This window comes from Athene cunicularia (assembly GCF_003259725.1).
Source record: "Athene cunicularia isolate RWA chromosome 23 unlocalized genomic scaffold, athCun1 chr23_part2, whole genome shotgun sequence".
NCBI lineage: Eukaryota > Metazoa > Chordata > Aves > Strigiformes > Strigidae > Athene > Athene cunicularia.
Genome location: NW_020799131.1, coordinates 12835 through 31568, shown reverse-complemented (window position 1 = coordinate 31568; position 18734 = coordinate 12835). Strand labels below are relative to the sequence as shown.

The window sequence follows — 18734 nt, the reverse complement described above, 5'->3', positions numbered from 1 at the left end:
CCCCCGGGTCGTCTGGAGCATTTGGGAACCAAAAAGTTGCCAAAACAAGTTTGATTCAGCTGCTGTTCTTTGACACCGTCTGTGGTTCTCTGTAAATCACTAACAGATAATATTTTCATATTCTGGCTCTCTCCATGTCCCCTGCTTTCTGAATAATTACCTTGTTTTGTGCGAGCCGTAAGAGGTTTTCACAGATAATTCATCCAGCACTGAAAGGCAGCCAGCTTTTGGGCTGGAGCACATTTTCTGGCCACCTGGCATTGCTGCACAGAGGTCTGCGCTGGAGCGCAGCTGCCTCCGGAGGGAAGTGCCGTATCCAGGACAGCCGAGGGCAAGGCGAAAAACCAAACCCAGCTGAAATCCCAGCCGCCCTTCCTCAGAGAATAATTTAGCTTGGCAAACTCAGCCCACCCTGAATTTCTGGATGTGTGGACAGATTGATCCCACAGATCTGGATGCTCTCACCCACAGAAAGGCCGTTTCACTGGAAACAAAACACCTCTCGGGAGCTGTTTGCAGCAGCGTGCTCTGTCTCAGCTCGCTCCCCGTGTCCTGACCGGTGCTGGGCTCTCTGAGAGTGGGTGGGTCAGAGTCCAGCGTGGAGCCAGGATTTCACCAAGGTTCCCATCCCTGTCCCAGGGGATGAATTGATGTGGGGCAGCCAGGAGAAGTGATTGTCCCTGTGCCAGCTTATCTCAGTGACTCTCAGAACCAGGCCACCAAAGATGCCGCGGTAATTGCTGGCGTCACTGTGCTGAGAGGCTTCAGTGAGACAACGTCAGCAGCCCTGGCCTGCAGCCTCCATCACCCTGCTGAAGAGCGCAGTGTCCTCGTCTTTAATACAGGCCATGAGGGACGTCAGCATCTTCATCATAGACAGGGATGTTGTTGAGGTGAAAACCACGGTCAGGGACAGTCACCTGGGAGGCGATGGCTTTGATGACCATTTGGTGAGGATCTTCATGAATAAATTCTTAAAGAAGCATCAAGAGAGCATCAGGCAGGACAGACAAGCTGTTTGGAGGCTCAGAAAAGCCTGTAAGGTGGCCAAATGGACTCCCACCTCCAGCATGAAAGCCACCCGGAGTGCTAAGGCCCAAGCCAGAGCTGACCTGTAGATGACTCCTGTGTATTTCATAACTGGTAACCATTATTCCAACAGGTATACTAAGTCATAATAAACCACCAATCCTGATGGAAAAGGTGGAAGTGTTGAAGCCTGAGCAACAGGCTCTGAACCGAAACTGTTAACCCGGAATGTAATCCTTAATGAAATATGCATGGAGGATGAGCTACCTTGAATGTACCTTTCCCCTCCTTTGTATGTGAATAGAATAACAGAGTCATGGAGGCTGGTGTCTGCCTATGTGACCTGATGTGATGAAGCTACTTTGAATATATCTTTCCCTTCTTTTGTGTGTGAATAGAATAACAGAATCATGGAGGCAGGTGTCTGTCCCCGACACCTGATGTGAGACCTTGCACATAATCCCGTCAGAGAAGCAGAGAAACTCCTTTGGCTTCTTCCTCGGGCCCTGGCCAGGCTCTGGGGGGAACCTAATGTGAGATTGAAACCAGGTATTTCCGCTTAAAACAAAGGTGCCAGCTATTCTGGCTTGCTGATTTTTAGGTATATAAGGCTGGGCCCGCTCACAGCAACTTTGGAAGCCTCACCTATGGGTGGATGCACCCCGTAGGATTTCCCACTTGCCGGGACAGGTTCTCCAAATCCTCGCTCTAACCGGGGCTGCCCAGCACCTGCGGATCTGGATGATGGTAAAGTATGCAAGTGGTGATGTATCTTTCTTAATCACTATTCTCTTTCTCAGGTAGTAATGATCTGATGCATTACACGGTATTTTCCTATTTGTTTAAGCGCTCTGTTCTGTCTTTTCTTACTGTATGTTTTCTGTATTATTCTGTGGTATTATTTCTAGTAAAATACTCCTGCTCTTCTCACTCTGGTGTCTGAGTTTAATTGGTATCCCTGATCAGCAAAACACCACCATCAGCCTGCTCTGCCTCTAAAGGGATCATCTCACAGGGGGACATCACCCATGCCCAGTGTAAGCACCTGAGCACCAACCTCGTGGTTGGCAGATGCCAAGATGGGGCAGCTGAACAAGGAGGAGACCCTGAAGGTAGCAGAGGACCTTGAGAAACAGCGAGTAGAGGACAGGGTGCAGGGCTGGAAGCTGGCCACCGGGGACTACCTACGGTTCTGGGCTTTCAGCATGAAGCTGAGCTCGGGAGACATCTTGAACTACCTCATTTTGCAGAGCGAGAAGGTGGGATTCTCAAGGGGGCATACGGGAAGTAGGTGTCAAATCCTCTCAGCTTTCACTCTCTGGGTGGTGCTTGCTCCCCATAAAGCACCAGCCTCAGCTGATATTTCACCATCAAGGTATCAAATTTGGGGAGTTTCCTACATCGCTGGCAAATTGGAAAGGCAGTGTATGCAGGCAATGTTCTTCTTCCAAAGGAAACCTTAAATGAATACTTTTAGGCCAGCTTTGCTTCCAATAAAAAACAGGGTTCAGGGTGGTTGTTCTTTGCTACGCTCGGCAGAATGTGGACTGACTCAGGTTCGGGTGTCGAGGGAAGTCTGGAGGTCGCAGCTCACCTGGGCTGGGAGCCAGAACCCAAGGTTGGTTCTGGAAACAGCAAAGCTCTTCAGTCCTTATATCCTTTCTTATTTTCTGTTTTTTCAAATATAATAAATGGATCTTTTTTTAAGTTCCCAGCTACCCTTAACTACCCATGCTCAGAACTGCTATCCCTAATGCCACAAATGCAAAATTTCAGGCTCCTGCTAAATGCTTCCTAGGGGTACAAAACCTCCAGCTCTTGAAGCCACCTGCGTGTTCAGCAGCAAATTCAGAGCATCACCCATCCAAAGGGAGCCTGAAAGTCACGGTTCCCTGAAAGTCAAAGCATGTTTTATTGACTGCAGTCAAGAGAATCAAAGATCTGGAGACCTGGACTCCCACAGAATAAACCACATTATTCCTGTGCAGTGATCATTTCTCTCCCAGACATGAATTCGAGTCAGCACCCCTGCTGAGAGTGATTAAAGACCACTTCAGAAATCAGTGCAGCAAATTGTAAAATAAGCAGGTGAACAAGTGAAAGAAAACAAGAAAATATTATGACCTGCCACCCTCAATTGGGAGCAATGCCATCGCCTGGGAGGAAGCGCTGCTCCCTGGGTGCCACCCGCCAGCACCTGCGGCGAGGGAGGACGGCGGCTGACCCCAGCTCTCTGCTGTGCAAAATAAGGGTGTAACCATGGGGGAACGATGCTTCTCAACTACCAGAAACCCATTTTGGTGGAAGATGCAGCCTGTGCACATACTGATACAAGCCAGGGCTGACTTTTCCCCTTTTGTAGGCTCCCCTGCCCGGCTGCTAATTGCATTCTCAAATTGGGAAGGCAGAGCCTGGCAGTGCCAACAGCTCTCACGTGGGAGCTCTGGGCTGCCGGCTGCTGCTGCCTGCTCGGCTCCATCCCCAGGGTGGACGTGAGCCGGGCACCAGAGCCCCAAGAATGAACCGTCACACCATGCTGATATCCAGCCTGGACACCCCAAGAGCAGCACTGGCCTCACCAACCCCTTGGCTCTTGGTCAGGCTCCCCTGTAGCCTCCGCTGGAGACAAAAGGAGCATGACCTCTCTGGGGTGACAGGTCCAAGCCCAGCTGCCCCACAAGAGGTTGGACAAACCCCCCCCGAAACATCCTGGGTGAAATAAGCTTTGGGTCTCCTTTGGGTCCATTTGGGCTCCCTCCATCCTGAGGGCTGCTGGCAGCAGCATGGAAACTCCCAGAAGCTCTGCTTTCCCCCCAGACAGGTGGGGAAACTGAGTCACCAAACACTGACCCGCACAGGAGCCTGGGGAGAGGTTGAGCAGAGGACCTGGGTGCTTTAAGAGGCACCGGGTGCTGGAGATTGCTCTCTCTGGTGGGAGCAGCTCCCTTGCTCCTGGCATGATGCCCAGAGTCCAGTTGAGAACAGGAGGGGCCTGAGCCCAGCCCAGCTTCCAAGAGTGGATCCAGGCTCCCTCCTGCTTCTGGAGAAGGGGGTGCTGGCACTTCTGGGGTTAGAGCACACATAACCCAAACAGGGATGAGCCTGGCCTGAACACTGGGTGAAACTCACGGCAAGGGCTGTGGCTGGGGGGGACACGACAGGTTGGGACTGGCAGAAGACACCCCAGCATGACAGACAGGATCACTTCTACAGGCTTTTACTGCTAAAATGGTAAAATACCTCTCCAGAGGGCTGGGAGGATCCTCTGACCTTCCAGCTGAGCTGCCTCACAACAATCTCGCAGGGCCCCGCATCCCTCTGCCAGCCCCCCCATCCGTCTGGAGTTGCCCAGGGGAACACGAAGCTCACATGCGGGACCGTGTCCCATCAGGCCAGGATGGGGAAGGAGGCAGCAGTGGCCACGCCACAGTTGTTGTCCTTCATGGCCATGAGGATGTAGCCATCGTTGCCCCAGTACGTGGACCAGGAGTTCTTGATCAGCCAGTAGCTCTTGCCGTGCAGGACCCCGTAGCCCACGGCCAGCACCGCGTGGTCCAGCGCTCCCGTCTCATTTCCTGACGGGAGAAGAAAATGGATCCATCTCCGTCCCCACTCCTTGGAGCTGGAGGTTGTTCCTGATGCAGCGAGTGGTCTCGTATCCCCTGGCTGGGAGCTTAGCTGGGGTGTAAATCCCACCCTGCAAATATTTTTGCCTCTCCCAGCCCCAGTGAGAACACGGAGCCTCCTGGGTCGACTCACCGCAGTGGGGCTCCTCGTAGACCCCGTTGGCATAGAAGGCGAAGGACTTGTGCGAGGCGTCGATGTTGACAGCCACGGGGCCGTGCTTGACCAGAGCAGCCTTCAGTGCCATGGCACTGCCCGGGTCCACGGTGGCATAGCCAGCGAGTTGGGCCACCAGCTCCGACTGGTTGCAGTGGCAGTAGCCGTTCTGGGGGAGGAGTGGAGAGGCTGAGGTGGCACCCAGGCTCCTGGGGTAGTTGGGGGGGGGTCTGACCCACCCTGGTGAAGGGGAAGGGCAGCTTGGATGAAGCATCCATAAAACAAAATAAGCCTCTATCCACTGCCAAAGGTCTGATGGCTGATTTAGGAGAGCCTGGGGAGAAGGATTGAGGAGGGGGTGGCACTTTCACCCCCCCGAGCGGAGCTGCTACCCTCACCTGCCCCAGGTAGGGCCCGTAGGACTCGGTGCTGGCGATGCCGCCGTGTTTCTTGATCCACTCGTAGGCTCGCCACTCCTCGCCCCCATCGCAGGCGCGATTCCCAAAGCCCCAGGAGCAGTCGATGAGGACTTGTTGGGACAGGGGGGTCAGCACGCCGGTCTGCGGGGGGGGGACACGCTGCAGGGATGGGGACGGGCACCCTCCAAGTGCCCTGGCCATCGATGTGGGGCACGGCCCCGCTCTTACCTTGAGGAAGAGGGCACCCTCCATCGCGCCCGTCGTAGCGAAGCTCCAGCAGGACCCGCAGATGGCCTGGTCCTTCACAGGGGTCACAGCGCCTGGGGACAGCGGGATGGGGACACGTTTAACAGAGCAGTGGAGGACGCTGCCCATCCCCACACAAACCCTAGCAGGCACAGCTGACCCCCAGCCTCCTGCATGCTCCGGGTTTACACACCGGTGGCACCAGCTCCCTCCTCACCGTACAGCCGCCAGTCGAGGCTCTCGGGCAGGATGAGGCCGGCGTAGAGCTCGGTGGGGAAGGGCTGCCCGTTGTGGGGAGCCCCGCTCCAGCGGCGGCCCCGCAGGGCAGCCAGCTCCTGGGGCGTGCGGTCGGCCAGCTCCTGGGGCGTGCGGTCGGCCAAGTGGTTCAGCGCCAGCGTGTAGGAGAGCGCGGCGCGGTTCCTCGAGTGCACGAACCTGCAGCAGAGCAGAGATGCTGCAAGAGGGGAGCAGGGGACCCCATCCCTGACCCCCCCCCAGCCCATCCCCATACCGCATGTTATGGATGAAGGTGTGCTTGCGGTGCTCGTGCTCCTCCTCGCTGCTGTAACTCTTCCCGAACTGCTCCTTGTAGCGGTGGAAGAGGCGGTGGTGGACGTTGTCTGTCTCCGGCGCCGTCCCCACAAACTCCTGCATGGGGTTGGCCACGATGCGGTGCTCGGGGCCGGCCGTGGGCCACTGCTCGCACTGTACCCCTGCCATGAGGTATGGACGGTGGCTGATGATCCCGAGTGGTATCGGGCTCTCCTGACCCCCCAGCTGGGATGCACAGCATGGTCACCCCCAAAACCATTGGGGGTCTCCATCCTGTCGTGCACACAGGGCGGGGGGCTGCACACACACCAGAGCTGGCTCCTGAGCACCCACTGTCCCCCCCAGCACCCTGCACTCCAGAACGGAGGAGCCAGCATCAGGAAAGCACCCGCATTGCCCCAGTTATCAACATTAATTACTTTTCTCTCCTGCTTTTTTTTCCCAACCAAACCCATTCACTCAAATTATCAGGCTCTTGCAAAAAACAAAAAAATCAACCCCAACACGAAATAAAAAAGTGGAAGTGTGCTGCATTTTGGTGGCAGCAGCAGCTGCAGGCTGGGCTGCGGGGTGGCTGGGAACTCACCCTCCGGGAGGTGGAAGACGCTGGCGGGGAAGCGGTGGCTGAAGGAGGAGTAGTCGATCTCGTACTTGTCGTAGTGGGAGCCCAGGAGGCTGTTGAAGCCGCGCACCTCGTAGTGCAGGGGCACGGGGCCGCGGGCAGAGCTGCCCACCCGCAGTGTGTAGACGTTCTTCTTGCGGCCCCAGTAGGAGATGTTCTGCCAGACGGCGCAGGGCTGCCCGCGGAATTGCTCCTCCCGCACCCTCTGGACACAGAGCACGTGTTGGGGACCAGGGCGCTACGCTGGCACCGCGCCCCCAGTGAGCTGGGGCACCCCGCAGTGATGGTGCTCCCCCGTCCTGTTCGTGCCACGCTGGATACAACCCCTCCACCTCCATCACTTGTGGCCACATCCAGGCTTGTATTTACCCACTCCCAGCCAGGGAAGGCTGCTCTGCCCCCATGGGGGTCCCTTGTCCCCTCCCCGGCCCCATCCTTCATCCTGGAGAACCGTGCCCAGGGCTCACCTTGAAGTTCTCCAGGCTGGGGAAGACGCTCTGCGGGGCGATGAGGTCCCTGTCGGTGCCGTTGATGCGGAAGCACTTGCGGACATTAACCTCCGTCTCCGTGGTCTCGGGTGTCACCTTGAAGCTGGCACCGAAGGGCTCGATGGAGCCAAACTGGTAGGTGACCACTTGGCCTGGGGACAGGGACAATGCTGAGGTCAAGCCAAGCCCCCACATCCTGGCATTGGTGGTGTCTCCCAGGGCTTTCCTGGGGCACCCAAAGCTCCTGGGGCAGAAGGAGGAGGGTGGGGAAGGGTTGGGGGGGTTGGACCCCTTCCTGCACCCACCGCCATAGTACTCGATGCGGCTCTTCCCCCCGGTGAGGTTGTACCAGGCTTCGAAGGGCTCCCTGATCTCTGCATAGGGCAGGCTGATGACTCCTGCAGGCACAGAGGGGTCGGGTTTGGGGGGACTGTGGGGGACTAAGCCCCGGGGACCCCACCAGCAGCACCTCATGGCAGTGATGCGCCCCCCAGCCCCCAGGTTTCACAGGGGAGTTGGAGCCTCCGCGGCTCGGGCATGTGGGGTGGGAGTTGGTGGGTGGAAGTGGGGGACCCCCTTGGGCAGCGTGGCGGTGGCACCATCCCAGCGGCTGCCCCATCCCCAAGGTACCTGTGACGTGGTAGATGTCCCCAAATGTGGGTGTCTCCAGAGGACCTTTGCACTCTGCTCCTAGAAGAAAAACAAAACCCAAACCCTCAAACCCCTTTACACTGCTGATTACCCAACTCCCCGTGCAGAGGGGGACAGACCCAGGGTGGCCCATGCTGGTGGCAGGGCTGGAAGGGCTCCCACCTGCCCAGACAGGGCAGAGATTGGGGGTCCCCAAGCTGGGGGTCCCCAGAATCACAAAATCATCTGGGTTGGAAAAGATCTTGAAGATCATCTAGTCCAACCATTGAGGTCCCCACTCCTCTGCCAGTCCTCTGGTTGACCCAGAGCTCCCCCCTCCACTACTCTCCTTGGGGTGCAGCCAGCTCAGCTGGTATGCACCCCCATATGCCACACGCAGAGCGTGCCCACTGCTCCTTCACTGCCCAGGGCATGGGGACAGGGACAGAGCAACCCCCTCCCAGGGCGAAGACCCCCCCAGCAGCCCAGGATAAAGGGCACGATGGCATCACCCCGCGATGGGGGCACGGCCTCCATGCCCCTGCCAAGCTCAGCCAGGGTGGGTGCTCACCCAGCAGCACAGCAGCCCCCAGCACCAGCAGCCCCTCCATCCCGCACACCCCAGCCCACGCTGCTGCTCTGCACCCACGAGTGGCTTAAATACCCCTGGTGGGCGGGCAGGGAGCTGCGGGCAGCCAACGGGCAAAGCCCCCTCCTTCCTTGGCTGGGCCTAGACCAAGGGGGAGGCGTGGCTTTATGTTGCCCCCCTGACCCCCTCCATGGGTCCCTTGCACCAGGTTAGGTGCCGAGGCCGTGTGCTTGTGGGGTTAGGTGGGACCCAGATCCCTGTGGGACCTCATGGCAGGACCATCCCCTGGGGCAAAGGTGGGGTGCCCCATGGATCCGGAGCTTGGTGATGGGTGCTGAGGGTGTCCCTGTGCTCCCCCCCACCCTGGGTGGCAGTTTGCAGCCAGGATTTGCTGCACACAGTGTGCTGTGAGCAGGGGGGGAGCGTCTGCAGCAACCAGGGGCAATGAGGTGCAGGGGGCAATGAGGTGCAGTGAGACCCCGCCAGGCACCCCAGAGCCCCTCGGGGAGCTCCCAGCCCTCCTGGGGCAGGAGCAAAGGCAGCACTAAGCAGTCAGGGGGGGAGATGGGGGCTGTTTGCATCCCTGCATCCTTCCCAACACCCTCAGGACAAGCCCAGGACTGTGCTTAGGGGATATTAATTGGAAAAGGGGGAAAGATGTAGATGAAATGTCAAGGGCTACATGGAAAAACACCCAGGGAGGAGAGCAGTGCTGTCACCGCGGCAGAGTGACCTTCACCCCTCCTGCTTGCCGCTCATCCAGCTGGCCCGCAGCCCAAGGTGACAGCCAGCACCCGTGGGGCCACTCGAGCCCAAAACAAAGGCGATAAGGGCTTGGCGTGGGCTGGCTGCACGTGCTGCCAGGGGCGAGTCGGGCCGGATTCAGCTGCACCCCAGGGTGCAGGGCTGGGCTGATGCACCCCAGTGCTGCAGCACCTCCCCAGGGACCCCCACCACGGCCATCGTGGCACACTGGTGTGGGGGTGCAGCCTGCCCTGAGGATGCACCAGCAAAGATGGGAGAGCACGAAGGGTCAGGGCAGAGAGACCTCCCCACCTTGTCTGCAGGACCCTCGTGCACTGACACTTAGCTCCCAGGAGGGCTCAAGTCCAGGCTAGGAGCACCCAGATGAGCCACGCACGGCGTAAAGTGCCTTCCCCTGGAGGGGAGCAGCCCCACGGGCACAGGGAAGCTGTCTCGTGGCATCGACAAACACTGTCAGGAGCCACAACAGGGAGCAGGGCAGTGGGGCAGAGGGTGGATGCCTTCCCCCCTCCCCAACACCCCGTGCCAGGAATTTCTCATCTCAGCAGAAATCCCTGGGGCTGTTTGTGCTCCACCTCGAGAGATAGGGCTGGAAAAGCCGCTCCCCTCGCCCTGGGTGTCTGGACCTGTCTGCGAGAGCCAGCTGGCTCTGCCAGGAGGGCACCGTCCCCTCCCCGGGAGGCCCCTGTGATCCCACAGGACAAAGAGAACAAGTGTGGGGACAGGGACCTGTGCAAGGGACAGATGTGTCACACGCTGCAGGCACTGGGGCCTGCAAAGGGGGCAGAGCTGGGTGGGCAGCAGTTGTATCGCTCCTGTAGAAGCAAACCAGTATTTTTCCAGGGTCTTTATTGGCAAGGCCACAGCTGGGTCCCCATCCTGCTCCTTGGCCAGCACCCCATGGCCCTGTCCCGCCGTGTCCCAGTTTCCTGCTGCACGATGGCTCCCACCGAAGGGGCTCCTCCAGGGATGGGTGCCCAGAGCCTTGCCGAGGGCTCTCCCTGCAGAGCTGAAAGGTGGCTCAGGCCAGGATAGGGTAAGTGGCTTCGGTGGCCACGCCACAGTTGTTGTCCTTCATGGCCATGAGGATGTAGCCGTCGTTGCCCCAGTACGTGGACCAGGAGTTCTTGATCAGCCAGTAGGTCTCTCCCTGCAGGACCCCATAGCCCACGGCCAGCACTGCGTGGTCCAGCGTTCCTGGCTTGTTCTCTGCAGGGAACAACATGGAAGTTTGTTTTTTTTTGTCCAGAGAACATCCCTGTCCTGGGAGCATCCCTGCTCCTGGGACTGCCAACAGTGCTGGAGCCGGTTCCCTCCTCCACCCCCGCCCAAGCTGCTCAACAAGGGGGGGATCCTGGGTGTCCTGACACCTCCCTGGGCACCCAGGTCCTCCCATGCCCCGTGTGCCACCCGACTCACCACACTTGGGCTCATAGTAGATGCCGTTGGAGTAGAAGGAGAAGGTCCTGTGCGAGGCATCGATGCTGACGGCCACGGGGCCATGCTTGTAGATGGCAGCTTTGACTGCCGTGATGTTGCCTGAGGTGACGTTGACGTAGCCCGTGATCTTGGCCAGCATCTCAGACTGGTTGTAGTGGCACAAGCCATTCTGCAGCACGCAGGGGGTGACACACGTGGTACCATGAGGAGCCCCCAGGTCCCCTCACTGGGACCCTGCCCCCCCCTGGCTGCCCCTGTGCAGCTCGGCTCTGATGTAAGGGACAATCTGGGACTCGAGCTGTGAGAGCGTCCCAGCTCTGACCGCTCCATCCTCCCCTGCCCACCATGGTGGGGACATTTTCCCGGTTGCTGCAGGGACACAGCGCTGCCCACATGCAGCATGGGGGGCTGGCTCTGCACACAAAGCCCTGGGGAGGCTGTTGCCTGCATCCTGCAGCCACGTCCCTGTCCCTGGGCAGCCCTGCTCCATCCCTGCACCCCAGGGTATGGAGCGACCCATGGCACCACCCATGGGTGGAGGAGTCTTGTCTCTGTTTTGCAAGAAGAGAAACTGAGGCACGTGGTGATGAAATCGCCTGGCTGAGCCCCGAGGGCTTGGCTTTGGACCGTGCTTTGAAGCGCAGGGAGCCTGGTGCCTTGGGGATGAGGTAACATCCCTATCTCCACAGCCTGATAGCACCTCTGACCCATCTTGATCGGCCCCACCTTGGCTCTAGAGCCCCTGGGGGGACATTGCAAGACCTTGGGGACCCCGGCAGGGACATGGAGCCACCCTCACCTGCCCCTTGTAGGTGCCATAGGACTCGGTGCTGGCGATGCCGCCGTGTTTCTTGATCCACTCGTAGGCTCGCCACTCCTCGCCCCCATCGCAGGCATAGTTCCCAAAGCCCCAGGAGCAGTCGATGAGGACTTGTTGGGACAGGGGGGTCAGCACGCCGGTCTGTGGGGGGGGACACGCTGCAGGGATGGGGACGGGCACCCTCCAAGTGCTCTGGCCATCGATGTGGGGCACGGCCCCGCTCTCACCTTGAGGAAGAGGGCACCCTCCATCGCGCCCGTTGTAGCAAAGCTCCAGCAGGACCCGCAGACGGCCTGGTCCTTCACGGGGGTCACAGCGCCTGGGGACAGCGGGATGGGGGGTGAGAGGCTGGGGTGGCACTGGGGGATGAGGGTAAGTGGAAGGGAAACTGAGGCAGGAATCACAGAATCAGAATCACAGAATCATTCACGTTGGAAAAGACCCTTGGGAGCAGCGAGTCCAACCCTCAGCCCGACTCTACAAAGTTCTCCCCTACCCCACATCCCCCAACAGCTCATTCAAACGACCCTTAAACCCCCCCAGGGATGGGGACTCCCCCCTCCCTGGGCAGCCTGTTCCACTCTCTGACCACTCTTTCTGGGAAACATTTTCTCCTCCTGCCCAGCCTGACCCTCCCCTGTTGCAGTTTCCAGCCGTTCCTGTCCCTGATCCCCCGGGAGCAGAGCCCAGCCCCAGCCTCTCTGCAATGTCCTGTCAGGAGCTGCAGAGAGGGATGAGGGCTCCCCTCAGCCTCCTCCTCCTCACACCAAACACTCCCAGCTCCTTCCCTGACTCCTCACAGGATTTACTCTCCAGGCCCTTCCCCAGCCTCGTCGCCCTCCTCTGCCCTCGCTCCAGCCCCTCGAGATCTCTCTGGGATTGAGGTGCCCAAACCCGGACACAACGCTCCAGGTGTGGCCTCACCAGTGCAGAACACGGGTGAGCCGAGGATTTGGTGCTCCCAGGGGCAACACAGCCAGAGCTTGGGGCTAATTGGGGGTGGGGGGTGGAGAATGCACCAGCCAACCCATGGGACCCCTGCCCTTGGGTCGGGGCAAGCTGTGGGGGTGTTGCTGCCAGCTGATGGGGACATGGCGGAAGCCAGACGTGGTTTCAGATGTCACATCTGTCCCCAGGGCACCAGACTAAGGGCCAAGGGTCGACCGAGCTGCCTTTTGCCAGATAAACCCTGCTTCAATCTTCCCGTTGCTGAGCAGGGCAGGCACCACGCGTCCCCGCATCCCCGCACCTACCGTACATGCGCCAGTCGAGGCTCTCGGGCAGGATGAGGCCGGTGTAGAGCTCGGTGGGGAAGGGCTGCCCGTTGTTGGGAGCCCTGCTCCGGCGGCGGCCCCGCAGGGCAGCCAGCTCCTGGGGCGTGCGGTCGGCCAAGTGGTTCAGCGCCAGCGTGTAGGAGAGCGCGGCGCGGTTCCTCGAGTGCACAAACCTGCCATCACGGTGGGGACAGCGTCAGCCACCGGCGCCATCACCCACCGTGGCAGCAGTGCAACTCTTGGGGATGAGGGGCACCCCGGAGGGGGTTGGAACCCTCCCTCCCGTCTGCCTGTACCTCATGTTGTGCACGAAGATGCTCTGCCTGTGCTCCAGCTCCCGCGCCGAGCCGTACCGCCGCCCCAGCCGCCTGCGGTAGTGGTGGAAAACCTCGTGGGCCCAGGGTTGGTGCCGTCCCACCAGGTCCTCCATGGGGTTCGCCAGCACCCGGTGCTCCGCCGCACTCCCTGGCAGGACCCCGCACTTCTTCGTCTCTGGAGAGCAAGGAGGGGACATCATCAGCCCGAGCCCCACGGGCAGGATGGGGGGGACCCTCCCTGACTCACCGTTGATGGGGAGGTCGAAGATGGAGGGGGGGAAGCTGTTGTCGAAGTCGGTGTAGGCGATCTCGTACTTGTCGTAGTGGGAGCCCAGCAGGCTGTTGTAGCCCCGCATCTCGTAGTGGACAGGGGCCACCCCGCAGCTGGAGTTGGTCACCCACAGGGTGTAGACGTTCTTCTTCTGCGCCCAACGGGTGATGTTCTGCCAGACGGCACAGTACCGGCCCTGGTAGTATTCCTCCCGCAGGAACTGGGGGTACATGTGGGATCAGGGAGGGGGGCTCTGGGTGGGGACCCCGCATTCCCCTCACCATAGAGGAGCCCATTGCTCCCAGTGCATGTACAGCCCCTTGCACCAGCCCCCACTGGGCTCTTGGGCCAGATCCACGCAGCCATAGAGTCACAGAATCATCTTGGTTGGCAAAGATCTTGAAGATCATCCAGTGCAGCCATACGTGGGGCAGAAAGTGAGCAAGGATTCGGGGTGCAACACAGAACAGAACCCCCCTGTCTGGCTCAGCAGTGCCCAGGAGACACCCAGAGTTGGGGGCAGCTTGGCTGTATCCCCACTCCAAAAGGCTCCAGATTTTTTCTGTGTGTTTCCAAGCTCTCGTCCTGCACACGTGTCCAGCTCACTGTCCAGCTCGGTGACAGTTCGCTGTCCCCACAGCTCACGTGCTGCACCCCTCCTGCTGTGCCCAGCTCGGCTGGAGGCTGGGGCCGGCGGGAGCTGAGCCGCCGTGCAGCGACTTGCCCGAGTCATCCCAAAACACCGGCGTTCGTGTGGGCTGCGACACGTCCCAACACGGCTGCCGGGGTTGGGAAAGGAGCCGGGAGTCCGGCCCCGATCCGGGTGGAGAAGTGACCCTCCCTGCGCCCCGGGGTGCGGGGACATGTCCTGGCCCGTCCCAGCACCCTGCACCCCCCTGGGATGGAGAGGAGCATCTCCAGCTGCCCAGCGCTCCCGGCCAGAGCCTGAAGATGAAGATCCAGGCTCCAGCTCCCTCACCTTGAAGCCATCAATGCTGGGGAAGACACTCTGAGCCTTGACCACGTCCTCCTTGGAGCCGGGCAGCTGGAAGCATTTCCTGGTGTTCACCTCCTTCTCGGTGGTCTCCGGTGTGATCTTGTACCGCATCCCGTAAGGCTTCACTGCTGCCAGCTGGTAGGTGATCACCTGCCCTGTGCCAGCAGGAAGAGGAAACTGAGGCACGGTGGTCGTGCCTGTGTCCTCCCTTTGCCCAGGGCTGGGGCAGGGCGGGCAGAGCCCAGAGCAGGTCGATGTCCTCCTGCTTACCCCCGTAATACTGGATCCGGCTCTTGTTTCCCGTCAGGTTGTACCAGGCTTCAAAGGGCTCCTCGATCTCAGCGTAGGGCAGGTTAATGACACCTGCAGGGCCCCCAGCATGGGGCATGGGTCAGCCCTGAGGCCTCAGCACCCTGATGTCCCTCCCCAAGCCCCCCAGCACCCGCAGAGCTTGCAGACCCACAGCTGACCAAGCTGCTGAGCGCCCAGCTGTGGGAAGCTGCCCCAATTTGGCACTGGGATGGCCTGGTCCTGCTTGGTGCTGAGCATCCTCCACTGCTCCCCTGCCACGGCAAAGGGTGCTGTGGGGTCCCGTTACCTCGGACGTGGTAGATGGAACCGAAGTGAGGGGGTGAGCGGGAGAACCCATAGTCCTGTCCTGAAAGGCAGAGAGGGGTGGGAGTGAGTGAGGGGTGTCCCTCCACCACGGCCAAGCTGGGAACGGGGCAGTTGGAGCAAGGTACTCCCCTTTCCTGTGCGAGGCAGCAGCTCCACGAGCCCACCCGTGGCACTTGCAAAGGCCATCAACACACTGACACCCTCGCAGGGCCGGATCGGGGCTCAGCACCACGCCACAACCGTGAGCCCCACGCTGCCGCATCCCCAGTGAACCCCAGCTGCTGGGGGGCTGGGGGGGCCCTGTCCCCGTGGCAGTCATTGCCACCCTGGGGCTGGTGGCCATGGTCGTGTGTGATGTGTCCAAGGAGGGATGCAGGCAAGGTGTCCCCCAACAACCAGGGCACGGTTGAGGAGTGCCAGGGGGCTGGCTGGCCCCGCCTGGTGTCTCCTGGTGACCTCCCAAACCTCCCTCCGGGCTCCCGGCTTGTGCAACCCCACGCCAACACACCCGCCACTGGGAACATGGACCTTTCCCTCCGTCAGCATCTTCCTCCCCACCTGGAGCAACCCAGCAGTGCCTGCCCTGGGCAACAGGGTCCAGACCTGCCTCTGCTTCTGCGCCCAAAACCCGGGGCAGGCAGGGACTGGCAGCACCCGCTGCCTGCACCCCAGGCTGTCCCATGGGTGCCCGTTGCACCCTGAGTCTGGGCACCCACAGACACTGCCTGGGCTGGAAGGAGCAGCAATTGGATCTGGCAACCCCACAACTCCCCTCGACTTTAGAGCCACCCAGAAGGGGGGTCCCGTAGGGGCATGTTCCCCCCCTCCCATCCCCATCCCCTCCTGCTGCTTCCAGCAACAGCCTGCCTGCCTCCCCTGCCCGCTCCCCGCAGGCAGCAAAGCCAAGGAAACAGCTTGGGCTTGTGTGCAGGTTAAAGCCCATCTGCCTCGATTTAGCCTTATTTTCACCCCACCAAGCCCTCAAGGCACGTCACATCCCCTCCCTTTACTTTGCCACCCCACCCCAACACTGTCTTGGGGGAACTGCAAATTTGGGGACCCAACAAGAAACCACTTCCCCAGCCAGCCCTGCCCTGCGCTCCCAGCAGGGCAGCGAGACCGGCCTGGGTGCCCCCAGCTCCCATCTCTGGGGGTGTCCCCAGTGGGGACAGACTCACCCCGGACAGCAATGCAGAGCGTGGAGGCCACAAGCCAACGAACAACACCCATCCTCGCCGCCCTGGCTCGCCCAGCACCAGCTCTCACCTTTAAACCGGAGCCAGCGACGGCAAAACCCGGCAGAGCCAATGCAGAAGCTGGGGCCCTCCCCAGAGGAGGGAAGGAACCAGCATCATGTGGTGCCTGGCGGGGTGCGCGGGGGGCCGGGCACCCTGGGGTGCTTGTCAGGGAGAGCGTGTCTCGGCAGGGTCCCTGCGGAGGGAGATGGAGCAACACTGGGTGCTGCGAAGGGGACGGGTGGCGCAGGATGAGCCCCAAAGAGCCGCGAGCAACGTGGGGGGGGTGTGTGTGTGTGTGTGTGTGTGTGTGTGCAGACTGGATGGATCTGTGGGGACTCCCTCAGCTTGGGGTGCTTGGGGCTGTTTGTGCCCTCCTTGTGCAAGGGGAGAGGCTCCCTGGGGCCAGGGAGCTCTTTGCCAGGCAGCCCTGACGCCAGGGTGATGGGCAGGAGGCAGCACCCATAGCAGAGGGCCAGGGCTGGGAGCAGCTTGGGGTTAATGAGCCAGGCCCTGAGACTGGGAGCACTGGGAACCCTTTGCTGGGTTTCCTTCAGGAAAGGAGGGCTGAGCTGGCCATGGAGCACCCCACAGCCAGCCCCAAGGAAACAGGCTGAGCCACCACTGCCCCCAGGGTTTGGGCAGAGGGTTGGAAATGGGGCGCTTCACCCCCTTTGGCCTCTCTGACTGCAAAGGAGGGAAGCTGAGGCACGGGGCAGGAGCTGGGCTGGAAGGGAGAGCCTCGCCTAGCAAGGCAAGGCAGCGTTTTCTCCAGCCACACAGAGAAACCACCCACCTTCTCCCACACCCCTACCTGCCTCCGAGGCCTTTGGGGGCTCCCCCTGTCCCTCACTGCTGGGGCTCCACCTCCTCAGGCAGCGGGGGCAGAGATGGGGACACTCCTCAGGGGGATTTATATGCCACCACCCCCATTTTCATCCTGCACATGGGGAGCAGGCTGGGAGCCCTCTTGACAAGGCTCCAGCTCCCCCCGAGGGGACATCCCGTGCCAGGCTGTGACCCCCCGGCATGGGGGAGCCCATGGCAGCCCCTCTCTCCACATATTGCCAGACTCACCCCCCAACACGTGCTGCCTGCTCCCGGGGGGACGAGTGTTCAGCATCTGTGACACCCCAGGACCTGCCCTGTCCCCTCCATGGTGCCAGGGCACCCTGCTGGGGTGTAGGGAGCTGAGGGGCAGGGGGCGGCACGGACAGGCAGAGCTGAGCCAACTCTTTTCAAGGCAGAGGGCAAATGCCCTCCCTGGGGCTGAAGCCAGCCACGAACACCCTGGCCCACAGTTTAGGAAGGGTCCTGGGAGCCCAGGTGGAGCCTGGAGGGGTTCATTGCTCCGCAGGTGACGGCTGATGAGCAGCCCTTGTCCCCCCCGTGCCCTGTCCCCTCCCAGGGACACTCGCAGGGCTGGCTCCATCCCCAGTAGAGTCTGATTCCCCTTCCGCAAATCCCAGAGTGCCCCGAAAGCCCCCAAATCTGGGATTAAAGGGGCTCTGTGATCCCAGGATGAGTTGAAGGGTGACAAGGCCAGCATGGCATCAGCCTGGGGGGTCTATCCCCATCTTGGTGGGGACCCAGGACCTCCGCCAGCCCTGGCCCCACCGTGAGAACAGGAAACGCCAGAACCGGACTCACCGTCACACAGGAAAGAGGTCAGCCTGCGAGGTTTAACCGCAGGGTGAGGAGGAGGAGGAAGAAGGCTCTGGAGAGATGGAGAAGGACACCCACCAGGACGCAATCCAGCCTGGCTGCGTGGGGGGACAGGGTGACAGCCAGCTCCAGGCTGGAGCACGACCGCAGCCCCCTGCCCTCCCTGCACACCCTCACCCCACCTTGGGAGCGTGGCCCCATGCCGGAAACTGCGGTGGGGGGGCACATAAAAATATCACCGGCCCCTCGCTGTTACCGGCCCCTGCGGTGGGAAGGCGGCTGGGGGCCAGGGGGGGACGTGCAGGTTTGGGCCCTGGTGAAGTTGCAAAGGGTATTTCCAGCCAGGGGAGGTTTTGCCTTAGAGGGGAGGCTTCCCTGAACCCCAGATTGGCATGGGGGGGGTTCCCCCAGTAAGGGAGCCCCACTGAGACCCCCTTGATCTGGGGGTGGGGGTGCCAAAAGCCCGAGGTGCTCTCTGCAGGGTGGGTGCCGCAGTGCCCTGGGCTGGGAGCCCAGGAAGGGTGCAGGGGTCCTAGACAGGGTGCTGGGAGTCTCACCCCCTCTCCCAGAGCTCACTGAAGTTTTTGCAGGTCGATGTGGCCGATGCCAAATCTTGGGGTCGCCTCACCAGCAACTTTATCTGGACAAGGAGTAAACTGGGGGTCCAGTATCTGGTGGGCGATCGACGGCCACTGCAACTGCTTGAGCTGGGTGGGAGCTGCACCCCATCCTGGGGGGACACACAGGAGACTCCCTGGAACATAGTCCCAAGCCACTAGCCATCTGCTGGGCAAGGTGGGCTGCTGCCCCCCCGCTCCGCAGCTCTGCCCTGCCCCACGTTCACCCCATCCCAGCAGTGCCAAGCAGATGGGTGGCTGCTGGTCAGATTGTCACCTTACTCCTGCCCCTTGCAGGGTCACAGCCCCCCCTTTACAATACACTGTCCCCGTGCTGTTCCCTGACCAGGGATGCTGGGG

The 18734-nt window shown here is 60.8% G+C and overlaps 3 protein-coding genes across 3 annotated transcripts in view; all 3 read right to left on the bottom strand.

The window, feature by feature from the left end:
- Nucleotides 1–871, bottom strand: part of FAM76A (family with sequence similarity 76 member A) — a 17256-nt gene extending 16385 nt beyond the window's left edge. The window contains exon 1 of the mRNA XM_026863462.1: nt 809–871. Coding sequence (XP_026719263.1) covers nt 809–871 — 63 coding nt within the window. The remainder of the gene's footprint in view (nt 1–808) is intronic.
- A 3539-nt stretch (nt 872–4410) lies between these two features.
- On the bottom strand, nt 4411–8377 carry LOC113488361 (digestive cysteine proteinase 1-like). Its single transcript, XM_026863461.1, has 11 exons — nt 8338–8377; nt 7767–7826; nt 7442–7534; nt 7116–7288; nt 6613–6853; nt 5986–6187; nt 5692–5909; nt 5457–5548; nt 5208–5369; nt 4789–4978; nt 4411–4604 (listed from the first exon to the last, which is right to left on the bottom strand). Exons 1-11 carry the CDS (start codon nt 8375–8377, stop codon nt 4417–4419), a joined length of 1659 nt encoding a protein of 552 aa, XP_026719262.1. The 3' UTR covers nt 4411–4416.
- Nucleotides 8378–10141: 1764 nt separating this feature from the next.
- Nucleotides 10142–16102, bottom strand: LOC113488387 (digestive cysteine proteinase 1-like). The gene is made up of 11 exons (XM_026863514.1): nt 16036–16102; nt 14838–14897; nt 14510–14602; nt 14222–14394; nt 13219–13462; nt 12951–13146; nt 12634–12827; nt 11608–11699; nt 11360–11521; nt 10540–10729; nt 10142–10329 (listed from the first exon to the last, which is right to left on the bottom strand). The coding sequence occupies exons 1-11, from the start codon at nt 16085–16087 to the stop codon at nt 10142–10144; spliced, it is 1644 nt and encodes a 547-aa protein (XP_026719315.1). The 5' UTR covers nt 16088–16102.
- Between the last annotated feature and the right edge of the window lie 2632 nt (nt 16103–18734).